Raw genomic sequence first — 23108 nt, forward strand, 5'->3', positions numbered from 1 at the left:
CTTTTTACCCTACTGGAGAAGTTTTTGGATGTGCATAGGGATTTGAGTCTTAGAAGATCCCATTCATCTATGTTATCTTCTCCTGGTTGTAGGTTTAACCTGTCTTTCATTTCCCAGAGCATCTCTGACATTAGAAGGATGGACTGAGCCATTGGCATAAACTCAACTCAGCATGGTCGAAATCACATCTGAGGTATTTAACAATAGAGAATGCCAGACATCTCCAGATCATGCTGTGTTTGGAAATACCACTGAAGTTAGGATGATCAGATCCCAAGTAAAACCCCCAAGAAGAAAAAGGAGACCAGATAGAGACAAGGGGAAACATATATTACAAAAAGCAAAAAGACACTAGAAGAAAACCTATTCAAAGACCTGGAAAGGGCTCTCTTTAGAAGAACTGCCTTCCAGTTGGAAGGATGACTATTTGCTGATTTATCTGAAGAGGACCAAAAGAGCCAGAGTGAGAAGAAGTGCAATCTGGTTTGTCAGTGACTTCTGCCATCCCCATTGACCCTCTCATGTACACACCAAGGACCCCAGACAACAGTGACTGTACAAGGTCTCAGAAATACCTAAAACCTAGTTCTTCTTTAAACTCTAACCCTAACATTCTTCACTGAAAAACAAGAAGAAAAATGACTTCCTATGCATTTCTGCCCAATGAAGATAATCTGCTCTTAAAACAAGACTGACTACACAAGTACCTTTTTTTTTTAAAGCCCAGAACATGCAGGAGGGAGTCTCTTGTAGGCCATATATAAGATCATAAGAAATAATCTGAAGAAACGAAAGATCAGATTTTAGTTTCTGAAAGCCTTCAGAATGACAATGAGAATGAAGTGGACCACAGAGCCCTGTCAGGAAATATCTCTACTATAATCAGGGGTTGCTTTAGTCTTGCTTTAAATTAAAGTTACACCAGAAGTAGACTTAAGTTTATAAAATTGTGTATGAGAAACTTCTTCTAATCCACTTTCCTTCATCTCCTTCTCTAGTATAGCAATAAGCAGTACCTCTGAAATCCTTTTTCTTTGTAACTCACAAGTTTGTTCTCTCTACGTTTGCTCCCTTCCCTATAGGTAAGGTGAACACTGAGTTTTGTTATAGACCCTGAACCTTGTTTCAGAGATGAGACTGCCAGCTAAAGAAGCAAAGGTGGATGGTTCCACAAAGTCCAGCCAGCCATTCGTGCTGGACTCAACCTCACAAGTCGAAAAATACTCACCCATAATTTTCTTTGTTTAAAATATTTACAAACATTTGTTAAAAAATGTTTCATGTAACTTAAAATTATTAACGTCTAGTAAATTTAGAATGGAGCATCAGCATAGTTACTTTTAACTGTTTTAGTCTTTAACTCTAAGAAGTAAAAAAAAAATAAAAACAGAACTTGAGTCTTTAACCATAATAGAAAAGTTCAACAGCTGACAAAAGTAACAGTATCTTAACTGTCACACAGAGAAGTCATAGTAACTATTTAATACTGTTTCTGCGTATTAGAATGTCACTAAATTGTTAACTAATTTGTTAAATCATTGAGAGAGGGAAGGCAAATAGAAAATCCTAGTGTCTGCAACACTCCTTTGGTTCCTAATGTTTGTTTTCTAATTGATGTTTGCATTCCCTGTTTACTAGACATCTTGAAATCCAGGGGGCAGAAAACGCCATGAAAATACCTTCTAACTGAAAAAAAAAAAAAAAAAGGCATGGAGCTTGAACTCAAGGCTACCAATAAAGAGTTAAAGTGGACTTCCCTTCCCCTTTCATCTCAATGCCCCTGCTCAGCATGAAGCAGCCAGAGAGTCTGTGCCCCTGTTGCCAAATGAAACAGAAGATGAGAGGCTCTACTTTAGGCCAATGAGAAAGTAAGCACTCAAAAGTTGTTTTGGGGTCACATTTAGAGTATTGAGAACACATCCCTGCCTCGTCCTGGGCAAAGAATGGAGGGAGGCCTGTCCCAGCGATCATTCCATACAGAGCATGGAGGAGGTTAGCTGCTGGCGTCCCCTCAGGCCCAGAGCTCAGAGGGCAGATCTGGTCTCCCAAAGAGTGCTTTGGTGCGCACAACTACAGGCGAGGTTCCTGGAGAGCAGAGCAGTTTAGCACAGACATCTAGGCAAAATGGCAAGGTTTAGAGATGGCCTGGTTCTCAGCAGGTTCTCAGCAGGTCCTCAGCAGTACATGCTCTCCAGGGTCTGATTCTCATCAAGAAAAGGTGGGGGCGGGGTGGGGGGGAAACCCTGAAAAAAATGGCAGCAGCTGCGGCACATTCAGCGCACCTGCTTCCCAGGTCCTGATCCTCAGCAGGGTGCAGTCCAGCAACACATGCTCTCCCCGCCCCCCGCCCCCCCGCCCCAGGTTTCAGCACCAAGATGTTAGGTAAAACAGGCACTGAAACTGAAAATGAGCAAAGAATTTTTTTAAGACAAATTAACAAAGTTTATTTCGAGTTCGAACCCGGGCTCCCGCGTAGCTGACGCAGAAGCTTCTACCCGAGAGCTCAAAGAATCTTTTTTTTTTAAATTTAGGTTGTTTATTTTTCATTTCAATGAACATCTACAGAGATTTTGGGATTCCATTCATCTTTTATTGGGGCTCTCAGACAGACCCGGGGGGAGGCGCTATTCTCTGACCCAGGCCAGGGGGCGGGGCGGGGGGAAGAGAGAGAGACAAGCTGAGAGACAGCCTGGCAGGATGGGTCAGAGATGTTCACACATGGCGCGAAGAAGAAATGGCTTTTTAAAGACTCGAGGAGGAAGCAGTTGTCTCCTGGCAGAGGAAGTAGTTGTACAACTCATTGATTGCCTGCAGCTGTTGCCACTCTTGGTGAACATCTGGTGTCACCATTAAGTGAGCAGTCTCGTGGAGGAGGAAGTGGTTGTGTAGCTGAGTCAGCCCCACAGGGCCTATCAGTCAAAACTAGGCCAGGGCCAGACTGTGGGTCAAATCATCAATTACTCCAATGCAAGTTCAAATTGAGGCCAAAGAAAATAAAAAAAAGTCCACAGGAACCAAGATATGATCTTGAACCAATTTCATCTGAATTCCAATAATATCATAAAAATAGGTTTGAGGTACTGAATACCAGTGATCAAATTAGTTGTGGGATGATATCAACCCATGAATAAAGGTCATTCCAAAGGCAGAGGAGAAAGAAAAAAAAAGTCAAAATGGATGTCAGAAGAGACTCTAAAGATTGCACTGGAACATAAAGAAGCCAAAATAAAAGGGAAAAGATGCTGAACTAAAAGAGCTGACAGAATATCAGAATATTTGTGCCTTGGAAGCACAAAGCAAAGCATTATAATGAAATGTGCAGAGAGCTGGAACTGGAGAATAAAAAGGGAAGATCTCGCTCTGCATTTCTTAAGCTGAAAGAACTGAAAGACAAATTTAAGCCTTGTGTCACAATATTGAAACATGCTATGGGCAATATATTGAATGACTCAAAAGTCATCAAAAGAAGACGGAGGGAATACATAGAATCACTGTACCAAAAAGAACTGATTGACACTGAAAATTTTCAAGAGGTATCATATGAACAGGAACCAATGGTAATGAAGGCAGAAGTGGAAGTGGCATTGAATGCATTGTCAAAAAAGAAGGTCCCAGGAATTGATAGGATACCAACTGACTTGTTTCCATTAACAGATGCGGCTTCGGATGTGTTCACCAGCCTATGCCAGGAAATGTGGAAGATCGCTGTCTGGCCAGTGGATTAGAAGAGGTCCATATTTGTCCCCATTCTCAAGAAAGGTGATCCAACTGAATGTAGAAACTAGCAAACGATACCCTTAATATCATATGCAAGCAAAATACTGCTGAAGATCATTAAAAAATAAATAGAACAGTACATAAATAAGAAACTGCTAGAGGTTCAAGCAGGATTTAGCAGAGGCCGTCACACAAAAGATAGCATTATGCACATGACACAATCTTGCTTGCTGAAAGTGAGAAGGGCTTGAATTACTTGTTGCAGAAAATCAAGAAATGCAACCTTCAGTATGGATTACATCTCAATATCAAGAAAACAAAGATTCTTACCACTGGACCAATAGGTAACATCATGATGAATGAAGAGGAGACTGAAACTATCAACAGCTTCATCTTGCTTGGATCCACAATCAACACCCTTTGTACCAGCATTTAGGAAATAAGGAGATGCATTGCACAGGGAAAATCTGATGTTAGGGGCCCCTCCAAATTATTGAGGAATAATAATGTCACTTTGAGGACTCAGGTGCATCTGATTCAGGCCATAGTCTTTATGATCACTTGCTGTGCATTTGAAAGCTGGACATGAATAAGGATGACAGACAAAGAATTAACACCTTTGAGCCGTGCTGTTGGAGAAGAGTACTGAATATCCTATGGGTGGCCAAGAGAATGAACAGATGTCTTGAAGAGGGTGTAACCAGAGTGCTATTTGGAGGCAAAAATGGTGAGTTTTACTTCACATACTTTGGGAATGTTGCTAGGAGGGGTATTCCTTGGAGAAGGACATGATTCTGGGAAGCATGGAGGGTTGGTGAAGGAGAGGAAGGCCCTCAACTAGGTGGATTAATATGGTGCTAGGGGTTTGTTTATTCATCATTGACTTGCAGACTTTACTCATAGTCATGGTACCAAGAATGGGGTTTATTAGGAAAATAAGTCAGAGAGTGAGGAAGGCAAAGAATAGCTCACAATACAAGTCCTGCGGTCCCAGGACACAATCCCTCAGTTAGTCCAGGGTCTCGTTTCAGTTCAGCAGCACAAATTCAAGAAGGAGCCTCTGGTTTCCTCAGTCATCCAGCAAGGGTTGCCTCATAGTAGTTAAGTCAGCTTCTCATTCAAGTATCCAGCAAGAACAGCAAAATCTATGGCCTTTATCTCAGGACTCCTCTGGTTACACCTTGCCACAGTTTCTCCACAGCAATACCAAAGTCTCTCCATCATCATCACTAGGGTCTCACAACCAAGGTCTCACTCTCTCCAGGCTCGCTCAAGTCATGCTTGCTGCAAGTCTAATCCTCAGTGTGGGAAGCACTCTTTCTTATCCTAGTCCCACAGCTGTTGATAATTTGCAAGACCATGCATCTGCAGTTAAGGTAGGTGGAGACCAGATGGGATGAATGTAATGACTAAACAAGTCAACTTTTAGGCTAACACTGCAATCTCATTCATCAATTCTACCTTCTCCTGGTTGTGCATTTCTGGCTATATTTGTAAGCCTGTTTAGGTCATAAGCCCGTGCTTTTAAGTTTGGTCCCATTTTGTCTCTTATAATATTAATGATTTTAGGCTTTACTCCTAGGTCTCTGATCCACCTTACTTTGATTTTTGTGTAAGGTGTGAGATGTGGCTTTTCTTTCAGTTTTCTGCCAGGAGATGTCCAGTTTTGCAAATAACATTTGTTGAAGAAATTGTTTCTCCACTTAATAGGTTTTCATTCTTTGTAAAATACTAATTGACTATAGATAGAATGACTGCAGCCTTCAGTATGGATTGAGGCTCAATGTTAAGAAAACAAAGATTCTCACCACTGGACCAATTGGCAGCATCAGGATGGATGGTGACGAGATTGAGATTGTTAACAACTTTAGTCAGCTTGGCTCCACAGTCAACACTTTTGGCAACAGCAACCAGGAAATTAAAAGACAACTGCAACTGGAAAGTCTGTACTGAAGACCTTGGAGACTAAGGTGCACTTGATACAGGCCATGGTCTTTGAAATCATCAGAGAGTTGGACAAGGACTAGGGAGAACAGAAGGAGAATTGATGTCTTTGAGCTTTGGTGTTGGAGAAGAGTATTGAGGGTACCACGGACTGCTAAGAAAACAAATAGATTCATCCTGGAGAGGGTTAAATCAGGCTGCTCCTTGGAAGCAAGGATTCTGGGACTTTGTCTGACATATTTGGACATGTTGTAAGGAGGGACCGGTCCTTGGAGAGGGATATCATGCTTGGAAGGGTGAAGGGACAGCGCAGGAGGGGAAGACCCTCTATGAGGTGGATTCAGTGACTGGGGTAATCAGAATGGGTGTGTCGGAGGCAGTGCAATTGGCACAGGATAGAGCAGGGTTTAGGGCTGCTGTATATAGGGTCTCTATGAGTCACAAGAGACTTGACAGCACTTAACAACAACAACAACAACAAGAGATGGATTGGTTTCTAGATTCTTGATTCTATTCCTTTGGTCTATGTGTCTGTCAATGTACCAATATCATAATATTTTGTCTATTATGATTATGTAGAAGGTTTTGAGATCAGGGAGTACTGTTTTTCACTTCATTTCTATTTTTCAGAAAAGCTTTACTTATTTGGGGTCTCTTTACTTTCAAAATATACCTTCCAATTGCCTTTTTTATCTCTTTAAAAAATGAGTTCTGTTCTGTATTGGGATTACATTGAACATGCACATATTTTGCTTTTGATAGGAGTGTAATCTCCATGAACAGGGAATATTTTTCCATTTATTAGGACTATTATTGTTTCTGGTGGTAGTGTTTTATAGTTTTTCTTACTATGGTCTTTTGTGTCTCTAGTTTGGTTTATCCCCAGCTATTTCTTGTGGTGGGCTATTGTAAATGGTATTGCTTTCTTAGTTTACTCCAGATGAATTAATGCTTCCCTCATCGTAAACCACCATCCTTTAGGCTCTCTCTTCTATTGTTATTGTTGTGGCCATTGGATTGGAACCTACCCAGAGCTGACCCTCCAGTGCATTTTCAAATGCAATAAATAACACAAGAGGAATTTACCCTCTTTCTCCTGTGGTGCAACTGGTGGATTCAAATCATGCATCATTGGGTTGGCAGTGCAGTTCCTTACCACTAAACCATCAAAGTTTCCAGTTAAATTTTTTCTAGATCCAGCCACTTTCTCCTTTAGCCAGCTCAGCTTTGGCCTTCTATAATCTTTTCTTTTCTCAGCCCACTGCAGATGCCCTTTGCCCAGTGCCCACTCAGTGGTAGCCCTCAATATAATCTTGTCCAAGAGGCTACATATTCCCTGCAGCTAATTCAGTGACCCCAAAACTGTCGCTGTTACTGCACTTTCCCTAAACTTCAGGCTGCTGTTCTCTCTCTCACCTCTTTGCACCCATCTTGGATTTTTACATATTGGCAGCTCCAGGGCTCCATCTGTGCTGCTTTTCTGCCTGTAGAAGGTCTCAAGGGAGTCTCAAAAGGAACTCTGAGCTTTTGTCTTAGTCTGCTTCTTCCTGTCCAGGAAAAGCACCACCACCACCGCCCAGGGGAACTCTTTCTAGTCCCTCCACTCACCTCTGCCTGAGTAAAGCCTGATAAGTTCAGTTAGCCCTTCCTATCTCCTTGGAGGCAAGATTCTGAAGCTTCATCTGACATGCTCTGGACATGTTGCAAGGAGGAACCAGTCCCTGGAGGGGGACGCCATGCTTGAGAGGTTGGAGAAACAGAGCAGGAGAGGAAGACCCTCTATGAGATGGATTGATTCAGTGACTGGGGTAATGGAGGTAGGTATGTCAGGGGCAATGAGATTGGCACAGGATAGAGCAAGGTTTAGGGCTGTTGTACATAGGGTTGCTATGAGTTGCAGGCAACTCAATGGCATATAACAACAATGATAGAGTGAGGTAGAGCAAAGGCACAGCCTGAGCATGTGGAAGGAAGCCTCTCAGTGATACCTACACCATGCATGTATGAGTAACTACAAATTCCAGAAGTCCACGGGTCAAGGCCACCTTTAAATTTTGGAGTTCAGAGGGCAATGCATGGACAGAGGGAGGTGGAGCCAGGGCACAGCCTGATCATGTGCAGGGAAGCCTCTCAGTGATACCTACACCACACATGTACAAGTAACTACAAAACCCAGAAGTCTGTGGGTCAAGGCCACCTTTAAATTTTGGGGTCTGAAGGCCATGAAGACAACAATATATACCAAATCTATAGGATTTGTCAACCTCCCCTGGAAAACTTTTGTAGCATTGAGGATTAAGTTACTCTCGGGAACAAACTGCTGTCTGGCTGACCACAGGGTCTCCTTTAACTCAGGCAACAGGGGGGTCCTGTGCATCTCGATGGAGGTGAGAAGCCACTTCCAGAAGGGAGCAACAGTACTTTGGGGAACAAAGTACTGTCTGGCCTTTGGCCAAAAAGGGAGCACAAATATATAGGTGCTTCTTAAAACATTGCTGTGGACCAACACAAACATTTGACAGCCACAGGAGCAGAGAGCATCAGCCAGGTGCAGTGAACTGTGGTGGGGAGAAGCAAACCATAGCAGGGAGCAGGGAGCCACAGCAGGACCAACTAGCCAGGAGCAAGCAAGACAGCAGGTACTTTTTTTTTAGGGAGGTACTTAGGACGTATCACAACTGACTGTTGGACCAATTCTGGAAACCCATCATATTAAGCAGGAGGGGCGAGACAGCTGGAGCTCGACTGGGGTAGCAGACACAATTCTTGAGGGGAAAATCAAGGCTTCCTGGTTTTCCATTCAGGTCCCCCCTCACCCCTCACCATGTGCATCTGTGTGCCCACATGCATCTGTGTGTGTAGCCAACCTACATGCATCTAATTGTGTGCCTGCCTAACCTTGTCCTGGAGCAGAGACATCAGATCAAGAACCAGCTATAACCTGAGGAACAAAAAACTCTACAACAACAATGTCCCGAAAGAAGCAGGGTACCTCACTTGGCACACAAGCCCAAAGCAAGATATCAACCCCCCAAAATAACACAGTAGCAATGGATTTCATGAAGCCAAAAAGTCTGATGGAACTTTCTGACACAGAATTTAAAAGAACAATGATTAAATATTTTCAGTGGGTGAAAAACAACCTTGAAGAATTATAGGACACTGCAAGCAAAAATCAGTAGAAGCTTAAAAAAGTAATCCAAAACAATGCAGATAAAACAAATGAGGCATTAGAGGCGGTGAAAAAACAAGAAAACACGATCTAAAATATGAGGTACAAGATTTCAGATCAGTCAGCATAATGGAGGGACACATGAAAAGATGAAACACAGAATCAGCGAAATAGAAGATAGAATTGTCACCACTGGTCTGCTAGAGCAAAAAGCAAAATCAAAAAAGAAGAAAACCTAACAACAATAATGTGAAATACCATCAAGAGAAATAACATGTGCATCATCATATTCCCAGAATAGGAAGAGGTAATAAAGGCACTGAAAAGTTGTGGAAGAATTACTAAAAGAAAACTTCCCAGGTATAATGAGGAATGAGAGAATATATATTCAAGAAGCTGAGCAAACACCATATAGGACAGACACCCCCCCCCAAAGAAAAACACCAAGACATATCATAGATAAATTTGCCAGAACTGAAGATAAGGAGAGAATTCTGAAAGCAGCGAGGAAGAAACAAAGAATAACATATAAAGGAGCAGATTAAGTGCCGATTTCTCAGCAGAAACCATGTGAGCAAGAAGAAAATGGAATGGGATATATTGAACACTCAAAGATCACAACTGTCAACCAAGAACACTGTGCCCAGCAAAATTGTCCGTAAAATATGAAGGAGAAATAAAGATAATCCCAGGAAAACAGACTTGAGGGAGTTTGTAAAAACACGACCAGCATTGTACAAATATTGAGAGGTCCTTCTTACAGAGGTGCCACAGAAAATAGGATGGACCAAAGTAACAAGCAACAACACCAAAAAGAACTCAATGAAATGATAGCAATAAAACCATGCCTCTCAATATTTACACTGAATGTGAATGGTTTCAATACATCACTGAAGAGAAAAAGAGTAGCAGATTGGATAAAAAAAAAAAATCAATATGCTCTCCACAAGAGACACACCTGAAAAATTAAGATAAAGAAAGACTGAAAATAAAAGGGGTGAGAAACAATATATCAAGTAAATAACAAAAAAACAAACAAACAAAAAAAAACCAAAACAGGAGTAGTGATATTAATCTCTGATAAAATAAATTTCAGTGGAAAAACCATCACAAAGGACAAACAAGGTCACTACATAATGCTTAAAGGGTCAATAGAACAAGACGGAATGACAATAATAAATATCTGTGCACCAAATTAAAGACCTGCAAAATATATAAAATAAACATGAACAAAACTGAAAAAGGAAATAGACAACACTACTATAGTTGTTGGAGACTTCAATACACCACTCTCAAGAAGAGATAGAAACCAGAAAGAAACTCAACAAGGATACTCAAAAATTAAACCACACAACAAACCAATTTAGTCTCGTAGATATTATAGGCTAATGCACCCCCCAAAAAAGCCCAATGTGCATAGAATGTTCACCAGAATAGAAAACATTTTAAGTCACAAGGCAAGCATCAGTAAATTAAAAAACAGAAATAATACAAAGCATCTTCTCAGACCACAATGCTACAAAATTAGAAATTAATAACAAGAGGATAAAAAGAAAAAAAACCATACATTTTGAAGCTGAACAACATCTTGCTTGAACATGAGTGGGTACTGTTGTTGTTATGTGCCGCCGAGTTGCCTGCAACTCATAGCAACTCTATGTACAACAGCCCTAAACTCTGTTCTATCCTGTGCCAATCTATCTCAGACACATCTACCCCCTTTACCCCAGTCAATAAATCAATCCATCTCATTGAGGGTCTTCCTCTCCTGAGCTGTCCCTCCACCCTTTTAAGCATGACATCCCTCTCCAAGGACTGGTTCCTCCTTGCAACGTGTCCAAAGTATGTCACACGAAGCTTCAGAATCCTTGCCTCCAAGGAGGAGCCCAGCTTTACCCTCTCCAGGACGTACCTGTTCGTTTTCTTACCAGCCCATGGTATATTCAGTACTCTTCTCCAGTGCCACAGCTCAAAGGCATCAATTCTCCTTCTATCATCCCTAGTCATTTTCCAGCTCTCTGATGCATAGAAAGTTTGCAAAGACTATGGTTGTATCAGGTGCACCTTAGTCTCCAGACTGATATCATTGCACTTCAGTACTTTAGAGAGGACTCTAACAACAGACTTTCCCATCGCAATATGTCTTTTAATTTCCTGGCTGATGGTGCCAAGAGTGTTGACTGTATAGCCAAGCAAACCAAAACTGTGAACAATCACAATCTCTTCGCCAATCATCATGGTGCTGCCAATATGCCCAGTGGTGAGAATCTTTGTTTTCTTGACATTGAGCCTCAATTCATACTGAAGACTGCAGGCCCTGACCTTCCACAGCAAGCACTTTGGGTCCTCCTCAGTTTCAGCAAACAGGGTTGTGTCATCTGCATAACGCAGATTGTAAATGATTCTTCCTCCAATCCTGATGCCAATTTCTCCTCATAGAGCCCAGCCTCCCCAATAATCTGTTGTGCATAAAGATTGAAAAGGTATGGAGATGGGATAAATCCCTGGCATACACCCTTCCTAATTTTGAACCATGCAGAGTTTCTTGGCTTCTGCCTCCTAGTCCAAGTAAAGGTTTCGTATTGACACAATCAAACATTCTGGGATTCCCATTCTTCTTAGAGTTAGCTACAGTTTTTTTATGATCCACACAGTCAATACTTTTGCATAATCAATGAAACAAAGATAGACATTCTTCTGGTACTCCTTGCTTTCAGCCAAGATCCATCTAACATTAGCTACAATATTTCTAGTACCATGACCTCGTCTAAACCCAGCCTTTACTTCTGGTAGTTCTCTGTTGATGTGCTGTCATTTTTGGATAATCTTCAACAGAATCTTGCTTGCATGTGATATTAATGATATTTGATAATTTCCACACTCTGTGGGATCACCTTCCTTTGGAATGGGAACAAATACACATCTCTTCCAGTCAGTTTGCCAAGTGGTTATTCTCCAGATTTCTTGGCACAACTTGGTGAGAACATCTAGAGCAGTATATGTTAGTTGAAATATATCACTTGGTATACCATCAATTAAAAAAAGGAAAATTGAAAGTTTCTTGAAACAAATGACAATGAAAACACCACTTACCAAAACCTCTGAGAAACAGCCAAAGCAGTAACCAGCAGTCAATTTATAGCAAAACAAACATATCAAAAGGCAGGAAAAAATGAACATTGACTCTGTACCCTAACATCTCCAACAAATTGAAAAAGAACAGTAAGAAAACCCAACACCCTCTAAAAAACCTGAAATTACAAAAATTAGAGCAGAAAGACATGAAAGAGAAAAACAGAAAAACAATTGAAACCATCAACAAAACTAGGAGTTGGTTCTTTGAATAGGTCAATAAAATCGACAAACCACTAGCAAAACTAACAAAAGGAGGAAAAGACACAAATAATCCTAATAAAAGATGAAACAGGCAACATCACAACAGAACAAACTAATATAAAAAGGCTAATATTGGAATATTATGGAAAACTATATTCAAACAAATATGAAATCCTGCAGGAAATGGACAAACACTTAGAAACACCTACCTAAACTGTCACAAACAGAAATTGAACACCTAAAAAGACCCATTACAAAAGAAGAAATTGAAAAAGTAATAAAACAACTTCCAACCAAAAAAGCTCTGCTCCAAATGGCTTTACAAGTGAATTTTATAAAAAATTCAGAGAAGCACTGTCACCAGTTCTACGTAACTGTTTCAGAAAATAGAAAAAGATTAAATTCTCCCAGACTCATTCTATGAAGCAAACATATCCTTGATACCAAAACCAGTAAAAGACACCACCAAAATAGAAAACTATAGGCCAATATATCTTATGAACATAGATGCAAAAATCCTGAATTAAATCCTGGCCGGTAGAATCCAAGGATACATCAAAGAAATAATTCACCATGACCAAGTGGGATTCTTAACAGGTATGCAAGGATGGTTCAACATAAGAAAAACAATCAGCGTAATTCATCGCATTAACAAAGTGCAGAACAAGAACCACAAGATCCTATAAATGGATGCAGAAAAGGCCTTTGACAAAATCCAGTACCCTTTCCGGATTAAAACACTCAACAAAATAGGATTAGAGGAGAATTTCTTCAATATAGTAAAAAGCATACTCGCAAATCTGAGAGCCAACATTGTTATCAATGGAGAGAGGTTAAAGACATTCCCTCTGAGAACAGAAACTAGGCAACTATCACCTCTCCTATGCAATATTGTATGAGAAGCCTTAGCAATTACACTAAGAGAAGGAAATAAGAGCTATCTAAATTGGCAAAGAAGAAGCAAAATTATCTCTCTATACAGATGATATGATAGTATACTTAGAAAACCCTAAAGACTCAGCAAGAAAACTACTGGACATGGTTGACCAATTCAGCAAAGTGTCAGGATACAAGATCAACATATAAAAATCAATTGGATTTCTCTATATTGACAAAGAGAAAACAGAACTGGAGTTTAGAAAAACAATATCCTTCACAATTGCTAATCACAGACAAAATACCTGAGAGTAAACCTAACCAGAAGCACAAAAGATCTATTCAAAGACCATTACAAAACATTACTACAAGAAACAAAAAGAGACCTGGAGAAGTGGAAGAATATCCTTTGCTCATGGAAAGGAAGACTCAATATTATGAAAATGACAATACTAACAAAGGCAATTTACACGTTCAATGCAATCCCAATACAAATACCAATTCCATTCATTCTTCAACGAGATGGAAAAGGCTATCTCAAATTTCATTTGGAATGGAAGGAGGCCCAGAATAAACAAAGCATTCCTTAAAAAGTGAAACAAGGTAGGAGGCATCTCACTCCCTGATTTCAAATTCTACTCTACTGCCGTGGTGGTCAAGACAGTGTGGTACTGGTATAATTACAGACACACATAGATCAATGGAATAGAATAGAAAAATTCAGAAATCAGCCCATCTACCTATGGTCAATTGATTTTTGACAAAGAGATGAAATCAGTTAAGTGAGGAAACTACAACCTTTTTAACAAACGGTGCTGGCAAAATTGAAAACTAAAGCAAGATCCACACCTCACTGCATACACAAAAACCAACCAAAGTGGATCATGAACCTAGGATTAAAACCATGTCATGTCATGGAAGAAAAGCTTGGAAGAACTCTAGAAGTCCTAATACACCACAAAACCAGTCTTCCAAGCATCCTGAAAAATCTACAACCAGGCGAAGATGCTGGCAATGTTGTGGAGAAACTGGAACCCTTATTCATTGTTGGTGGGAGTGTAAAATGGTGCAACCACTGTGGAAGGCAGTATGGCACTTTCTCAAAAAGTTGCAAATAGAGATACCATTTGACACAGCAGTTCCACTACTGGGAATATACCCTAAAGAAACCATAACTGCCACCTAGGTGGATATATGCACACCCATGCTTAGTGCAGCTTTGTTCACAATAGCAAAGAGCTGGAAACAACCTAAGTGCCCATCAACAAGTGAATGGATAGAGAAGCTCTGGTATATCACATAATGGAATACTATGCTGCATTGAAAAACAAGGAACTCATGCAATATTATTCAAAATGGATGATCCTGGAGGACATTATGCTGAGTGAAATAACACAGTCACAAAAGGACAAATACTACATAGTGCCACTGTTGTAGAATGGGACTGACATCAGGGTTGGGATGAGACTGAGAAAAATTGGATAAATTATGTATATGGCACTGAAACAGATGAGGGAGAGAACAGTTTAAAAGTGATATATGATTGGGTATTATGTTTATGACAAGAGTCCAGAATAAAGGTTGCATAATGGAGTGTACTCGGGGTAGGGGGAGAGGATTGTACACACTAGAAGGAATTTTTCTTTTACTTTTCAAAGAGAAGAGCGAATGGGGGGTGGGGAGGGGTGGGCAGGGAGAAAAATGCAACAATGAATGAATGGAAATCCAAAATCTCTGTAAATGTTCATTAAAATTAATAAAGTAAAATTTTTAAAAAACCAAAACAAAAAGAGACCTGGAGAATGGAGGAATATCCCCTGCTCATGGATAGGAAGACTCAATATTGTGAAAATTACAATACTACCGAAGACAATTTACACATTAAATGCAATTCCAATACAAATATCAATTCCATTCTTCAACAAGATGGGAAAGGCTATCTCCAACTTCATTTGGAATGAAAGAAGCACCAAATAAGCAAAGCACTCCTTAAAAAGAGAAACAAGGCAGGAGGCATCTCACTCCCTGATTTCAAATCTACTACACTGCCGTGGTGGTCAAGACAGCATTATACTGCTACAATGACAGACACATAGGTCAATGGAATAGACTTGAGAACCCAGAAATCAGCCAACTGATTTTTGAAAAGGAGATAAAATCAGTTAAGTGGGAAAACAACAGTCTTTTTAATAAATGGTGCTGGCAATATTGGATAACTGCAGAAAACTCAAGCAAGATGCACACCTCACTCCATACACAAAAACCAACCAAAGTGGATCATGGACCTAGGACTAACACCAAGGACTTAACCTTCATTAAAGAAAAGCTTGGAAGAACGCTAAAAGTCCTAATCCACAACATAAACAGTTTTCCAAGTATCCAGAAAACTCTACAACCAAGAGAGGATAAAATAGATGAATGGGACCTTCTAAGAATCAAATCTCTATGCACATCTAAAAACTTCTCCAACAGGGTAAAAAGGAAGCCACAGATTGGGGAAAAATACTTGGTAATGACATGTCAGACGACAAGGACTTATATCTAGAATTTATAAAATACTCGAGCACCACAACAAGATAAAGGTAAACAACCCAAAACTGAACAGAATAGCAAACACTAAATGCTGCCAAGGTTGTGGAGAAACTGGAACCCTTATTCACTGTTGGTGGAGTGTAAAATGGTTCAACCACTATGGAAAGCAGTATGGTGCTTTCTCAAAAAGTTGCAATTCCACTATTGGGAATATATCCTAAAGAAACCATAACTGCCATCCAAAGAGATACATACACACCTATGTTTATTTCGGCTTTGTTCACAATAGCAAAGAGTTGGAAACAACCCAAGTGTTCATCAACAAATGAATGGACATAGAAGCTCTGGTATATGCACACAATGGAATATTATGAGGCACTGAAAAACAAGGATCTCATGAAATATTACACAAAATGGGTGACCCTGGAGGATATTATGCTGAGTGAAATATCTCAGTCATAAAAAGACAAATATAGGTTAATGTCACTGTTATAAAAGAGGACTGACATAGGGGTTGGGGGAAGACTGAGAAAGATGGGATAAATAATGTATAGTGCATTCAAACAGATGAGGGAGAGAGCTGTTTAAAAGGGATATATGATTAGATATTATTGTTATGACAGGTGTTCAGAAAAAAGGTAAAAGGTAAAATAAGTTTTTCTTTTACTTTTCAAAAAGAAAAGCAAATTGTAGGGGGAGGGTTGGGCAGGGAGAAAAGTGCAATAAAGAGTGAATGAAAATAAAGCAAAACAAAACAAAACAACAACAGCAACCACCTCCCCACTGCTCTTCTACTTGGCTCTAACCTTGCCCGGGTCCCCATTTAAGTCTCTACTCCTTTGACCATGGCAGATACCTCTACCTTCACTGGAGGCATGATGTTGTTAGGTGCCATCGAGTCTAGTGCAACGAGTCATTGCAACTCTACAAACAACAGATCTGAATCCTGTCCTATCCTGTGTCATCCTCATTCTGTCTGATACATTTCAGCCCATTTCTGCAGTCACTGTGTCAATTTATCTCAATGAGAGTCTTCCTTTCTTTAGCTGACATCCCACCCTTCCAAGCACAATATCATTTTCCAAGGAATAGCTTCTCCTAGCAACATGTCCAAAGTATGAGAGATGAAACTTTGTCATATCTGCCTCCAAGGAGCACTCCATCTGCACTTTTTTCAAGATATAACTGTTTGTCCTTTTGGCAATCTATGGAATATTCAGTACTCTTCTCCAACACCACAACTCAAAGGCATCAATTCTTCTGTCACCCTTGTTCATCACCCAGTTCTCAGTTGCATAGCAAGTGAGAATCAGGTGCACCTTAGTCTTCCAATTGATATCATTGCTCTTCAGTATTTTGGAGAGATCCCGGACAGTGAACTTTGTACCTGACTGCTGATACCAAAAATGTTGATTGTGGCTCCAAACAAAACTGTAAATATATGGCGTAAATGCCCCCAAATGACCATATCTATGTTGATCTAGTTGGAGTCTTCTTTTTTTTTCTATAATTATATTTTATTAATTTTCATAAACATTTACAGAGATTTTGGGTTTCCATTCATTCATTGTTGCACTATTCTCTCTACCCTCCTCCCAGTTTGTTCTTGTCCAAATGCCACAGTGCTTGTCAAAGCCAGTTCTGATTAATCTTCTTTGTCAGTGTGTCCTTTGCCATTCCCTATCACTCCTCCCTGAGAGAGACTTCACCCTGAGTCATAAGGAAAAGGGGATGGCGTATTCTCTTAGCTACTTCCTGCTGAAAAGGGACGCTGTGGGTTTCAGGGTGAAGATCTTCTCTCACTACTCTAAAGGGCCCCTTTGGCAGTAGGAAACACATAGACTATTATGGAGATTGATTTTGGAATTTAGATGCACTAGTTGGAGTCTTCTTAGATTTGTCTTCCTTAGAAGACTATTAGTGAATAGCTATGGGGCAGATTATCCCTTGTCCTCCTTCTTTCTAGCGATGTTTACAGATCTAGTCACTGTCAAGCAATGACTGCTGCTTAAGCTATGCATTCTTTAACCTAATCATTGGGAGAGTTGTTGTGTGGGGTACAAATAGTGGGTTACTTCTTCCCACACCCTTAGACAAAAATTATCCTTAGCTGTTGCCAGGACCTTGCAGAGCTGCTTCCCCTTGGTCAGTAAGTTTTCTGTCCTATATGTTTTTTTCAGTCTGTCTCTAGGTCAGTTTTTTCAGTCTGCAAACACAGAGTTTGAGGAACTTTCCCTCTGAGGAAATGACCCCACATCTGACCTTATTTGGTGCAGGAACAGGTAATCAGTAAACCTCACAGTTGCCAGCACTGAAATCTTTTCTACTATTTCTTCAAGTGGGAAAGGGGAACATTGTTGCAGGATTTCTCAGAGCTCTAGGGAATAAGAGCACACAGAAGCATGGGACCTGGGACCTGAGTTTGAATACAGCCTCCAAAGTTAGGCCCAGATCTTCTAGGTCAGCTGCCCTAGGAAGCATTTACATGAGCTTCCAACCTATTCAAGTCAGTCCAGCCTAGGTGGTCTCCAGGCCCCTCTGAAGGCAGGAAGTCTTAGTCCCTGGACTATGTATTCTCCTCCAGAGCAGATGCTATGAGTCTAGGAGAAACATACAGCTCAGACCTCTGAGCGTGGAAAGTAAGAGGAATCAGCAGCTCAGCCCTATACCCAGCAGGAGGTCAAAGCTGATCCTAAAGGGGTTTGTGACTCTTGTTTTGATTAACACCGACTTCTCAATGGGCTTCAAAAGAAATGGACATTGCTCTCCTGGAAGAAAGGGCTGCAGGCCCAAGAATGTACTCCTGTGTCCTTCTGACTTCATCAGGCCTCACATGATTCCCCCTCCAGCTCATGACCACTGTTCCTGGGGCCCTATCCTCCAAGGACCTTTCTAGGGCTACCAGGATGGTCATCTTTAGCTCCTGGAAGTCTGTGTTCCTCCTCCAACCTCACTGCATTCCTGAGCATTCTCTTTGATATGAGGGAGTAGGAGTTGCCCGGGAATCAGGCCAGGGCAGGCTTGGGAAAGGGGCAGGGTTTGGCAGCACCAGGCAGATGGCCTGACAGGAGACAGGGATTAGAACCTGGGGCCTGACTAGCTGGGATCCATCCCCCAGTTTAACAACATTCAGTTATAAATTTCTGCTCTGCACTGTGTTCTGGAGATGTAGGTAGGGCAGGGACAACAAGAAACAGAATTATTTAACAGAATTTTCACTTCTACTGAGAAGTACAGAGTAACAGGTCAATTTTACTGATTGGGTAACATACTATCCCAACTGGTCTGAACTTCCCAGCACACCTCCATGTCACATACCCACTGAAGAGGTAGTCATGCCCTTTTTCAAAGCTGGGGACCACAGTATAGAAAAATGGTGGAGTTGTGGCCAGCAGCAGTGTCCTGCAGCAGAACATGACAATGCACATGGGTGCAGCAAGCCCTCTCTGAGCTCCACCTCGGCTGTGTATACCAAACAAAAACCTACTGCCACAAGTCAATTTTGACTCCCACTGACCCTCTGCTGTGTTTTCAAGGTTGCAAATCTTTATGGAAGGAGACTGCACATTTTTCTCCTGTGATGCAACTGAGCTGTTGGATTCAAACCACTAACCTATCAGTTAGAAGCACATCATGTAACACACTGAATCACCAGAGCTCCTTTGAGTCTATAGCTCTGTAGCACTGCCACTTTGTGCATGAAAAACTGAAGTAGAAAGGTAAGGTGATCGATCACCCAAGATCAGAGGTGCGATTCCAGTTGTGTTGTTGTTGTTGTTGTTCTTGTTGTTTACCATCAAGTCAGAACTGACCCATAGCTGACCCTCCAGCAAGTTTTCAGAGACAGTTAATTACATGAGATGAACTCACTCATCCTTCTCCCAGAGAGCAGCTGGAGGACTCAAACTGCCTACCTTCAGTGCAGATTCTTACCACTAGGTCACCAGAGCTCCCTTCTGAAAAAGACTGCAGCCTTGGAAATCCTATAGGACAGTTCTACTTCGTTCTATTGTATCACTGAGTCAAAATCAACTCAGTGCTGTGCTTACTTTTTATTCTTTGCCCTCTGTACTGAGATTCTACTGCAAGTGGCCTTTTGGATGCAAACACAACTATGTTCTACTACGTGCAGGCATCCCCTAACAGAGTCTGAAGGCCATGGGTCACTTCCTAACCCCAGGCTAATTTTAGATAGCTCTGAGCCCCCTGCCAAACCCAGGTGGTGTTGAGGAGCCCACATCTCAGGACCCAGGCTGGGTAAGTTCATTGGTCCTTCCTCCAGCAGCCTGGGCTTGCGGAGGAGCTAAGCATTCCTCCACAGAAGCCCAAAGTGGAGATAAAATAGCCTGGGACCCAGTAAAGGCCTCTGACCTTCAGTTTTCTATCTGTGAGAAACTGCCTTTCTCAAATGCACAGCAGGTAATGGGGCAGGTGTCATTTCATTAAATCAGGACTGCTGCTGTGGCACTACACATTTCTGTAGAGTGAAGGTCCCATCTTTTCTCCATGGAGCTTAAAGAATTCCCAAATACCTCCAGGTCCGGACTGAGCATGAATTGAAGTAGGACCACCCTAGAGAGCCCACCCCTCCAAGTCTTCCGTTTTCCTCCCTACTGAAAGGAACACAAAAATGCCTAAAACCAAACTGTAGCCTCAAGACCATGCAGGAGGCACTAGGGTGCACATGACTTTCACCTCAGTCTGATGACCATGGGAGGAGAGCTTTCACAGGGCCTTTGACATCAGAATCCTGGTTGGTTTGTTCTCTTTTTAAAAAGTTTATAATTTTGTTGAAATATTTCATTTAGTATTCCATCAATTCCTGGGCCTTATTTTTTGCCAAGCCCTTCAGAGCAGTTTAAACTTCCTCCTTCATCACCATTGCCTCTTTTTAAATTTTATTTTATACTAGTTTATATACAAAGTTCATAAAGTTCGTATATAAAGTGTTTTTCACACATTGCCTCTTGATCATTTGTTGTTCCTTGAGATTCTTCTGTGTCAGCCAATTCTTTTTTTGTACAGAGACTCTGTATACTCCCTCCCATTTTCTTTTCGGCATTTCTATATTCAACTTTTTGAGGAAAACACCAAACTGCCTTCCAAAATGGTTATACCATTTTACAATCCCACCAACAAAGCTCCAATTTCTCTACATCCTCTCCAAACTTTATCATTTGCAGTCCTGTTAAACTTTGTTTGCCACTGATACTGTGGTGAGATGGTATCTCACTGTGTTGTTTTATTTTGTTTTTTTAATTAATTTTAAGTACATTTTTTATTTTTTACTGGATTGCTTAAAGAATTTGTATACATTGTTTTTCACACCAGATCTTTCCCATTTCCTTTACCCACCCACCCCTCCTCCCAACCATCAAACTGTGCCTTCCATCTTCTTTTAATGCTTCCTGAATCATTAAATATTCTGCCCATAATGTCCTTAAGTATAGCAACACACGGCTTCAATTTGTTCTTTAGCTCCTTCAACTTAAGAAATACTGACAGTTTGGCCCTTTTGATTTTCCGACTCCATCTCCTTAAACATTTCATTATAATACTTTACTTTGTCTTCCCAAGATGCCATTGCTGCAGAAAGTCAAGGACTGGTCTCAATATGGATCGAAGACAAAGATTCTCACCACTAGGCCAATTGGCAGCACCATGATAGATGGAGAAGAGATTGAGGTTGTTAAGAGATTGAGGTTGCTCAGCTCCACTATCAACACGCTGGCACCAGCAGTCAGGAAATCGAAAGACAAATTGCACTGGGAAAATCTGCTGTCAGGGACCTCTCCAGAGTACTGAGAAGCAATGATGTCAGTCTAGAGATTAAGGTGCACCTGATCCAAGCCATGGTCTTCGCAATTACTTGCTATGCATCAAAGAGCTGGACAATGACTAAGGATGATGGAAGAATTGATGCCTTTAAATTGTGATGCTAGAGAAGAGTCTTGAACATACCATGAACCTCCAAGAAAACAAAGAATTCTGTCTTGGAGAGGGTGAAACCAAGTTTCTCCTTGGAGGCTAGGATTTTGAAGCTCCATCTCACATACTTTGGATATATGGCCAGGGGGACCAGTGCTTGGAGAAGAACATCATGCTCTGAAGAAAGGAGGGACAGTGCAGAAGACGAAGATGCAGAATGGTTTGGATTGATACAGTAACTGGGGCGATGGGGATAGGTATGTCAGAGTCAGTGAGACTGTGTCAGGACAGGGCAGGGTTCAGAGCTGCTGTACATAGTGTCGCTATGGGTCAAAGGCGACTCATAATTTTGTAGCAAAATCAAGCACTGAACGCTGAGATTCCAGATGCTTTTCTTAGCAATGGGCACAGACATGAAAACTGGAACATTCTTTAAGTTAAACACTTTCCAACCTCTAAACCTTGTGAATTCTGGATTAGATTCCACTACCCCTCCACCCATTCCTGACTCATTGTCCCCCGTTGTTGTTTGTTATGTGCCGTTGAGTCGTTTGTGACTCATAGTGACCCTATGTACAACAGCTCTAAACCCTGCTCTATCCTGTGCCAATCGCACTGCCTCTGGCACACCCATCCCGATTACCCCAGTCACTGAATCAATCCACCTCATAGAGGGTCTTCCCCTCCTGTGCTGTCCCTCCACCCTCCCAAGCATGATATCCCTCTCCAGTATGTCAGACGAAGTCCCAGAATCCTTGCCTCCAAGGAGCAGCCTAGTTTAACCCTCTGCTGGATGAATCTGTTTGTTTTCTTGGCAGTCCAGGGTACATTCAATACTCTTCTCCAGCACCACAGCTCAAAGGCATCAATTCTCCTTCTATCCTCCCTAGTCATTGTCCAACTCTCTGATGCATAACAAGTGATTACAAAGACCATGGCCTGTATCAGACGCACCTTAGTCTACAGAGGCACACCGTTGCCCTTGAGTACTTTAGAGTGCCCCCTGTAGGGATGGGTTAATGCTCCTTCTCACAGCTTCCATGGGACCAAGCAGTGGCAGACCCCAAGGTCTGAGGCCCACAAGACCAAAAGGGAGTGGAGCCACGCCCTCCTACCCTTCAAAGGTGAAGTTCACTTTCATTTCTTCCCATAGCTGCACTCCCCCAGCCCCAGTGGTGGCACCAAGGAGGGCGCAAGACCGAGCGGGTGTGGAGCCGGGCATACGGGGACCTCAGGAACCTCATCTCGGGGCATCCAGATCCCAAAGTGGGACTTAGGGGCGTCATGAGCACCACTGCACTTGTGGGTGCCCGTCTCCTGAGTTTGGCAGCTCGCCGCCCAGCGTCAGACCAGCTGAGGAGCCGGGAGGCCATAAGCCAGAAGAGAAGGTCTGGCGTTTGTCCTCGCTCAATCAGGCTGCCTGGCAGCGACAGGGGAGCGGAGACTCGGGAGGGCTCTCACCTGTGTGATTCCTCGGGGTGGACGGGGCAGACACCCCTGAAGACCTGGTTCCCCCGCGGCGGGACATGCCCAATAGGAGAATCGCTCAGCACCGCGCAGAGCCAACTGGTGTCGCTCAGCGTGGGCCGGCCGCACTGACACT

General features: G+C 41.8%; 1 protein-coding gene across 1 annotated transcript in view; it reads right to left on the reverse strand.

Annotated features, from left to right (window-relative positions):
- LOC102843114 (sushi domain-containing protein 3-like) overlaps positions 1–22791 on the reverse strand; it is an 84829-nt gene extending 62038 nt beyond the window's left edge. The window contains exon 1 of the mRNA XM_006901947.1: positions 22641–22791. Within this exon, the coding sequence (XP_006902009.1) occupies positions 22641–22791 (151 nt within the window). The remainder of the gene's footprint in view (positions 1–22640) is intronic.
- Between the last annotated feature and the right edge of the window lie 317 nt (positions 22792–23108).

Source organism: Elephantulus edwardii, unplaced genomic scaffold, assembly GCF_000299155.1.
Source record: "Elephantulus edwardii isolate Elephantulus edwardi_28Jun2011 unplaced genomic scaffold, EleEdw1.0 scaffold00352, whole genome shotgun sequence".
Taxonomy (NCBI): domain Eukaryota; kingdom Metazoa; phylum Chordata; class Mammalia; order Macroscelidea; family Macroscelididae; genus Elephantulus; species Elephantulus edwardii.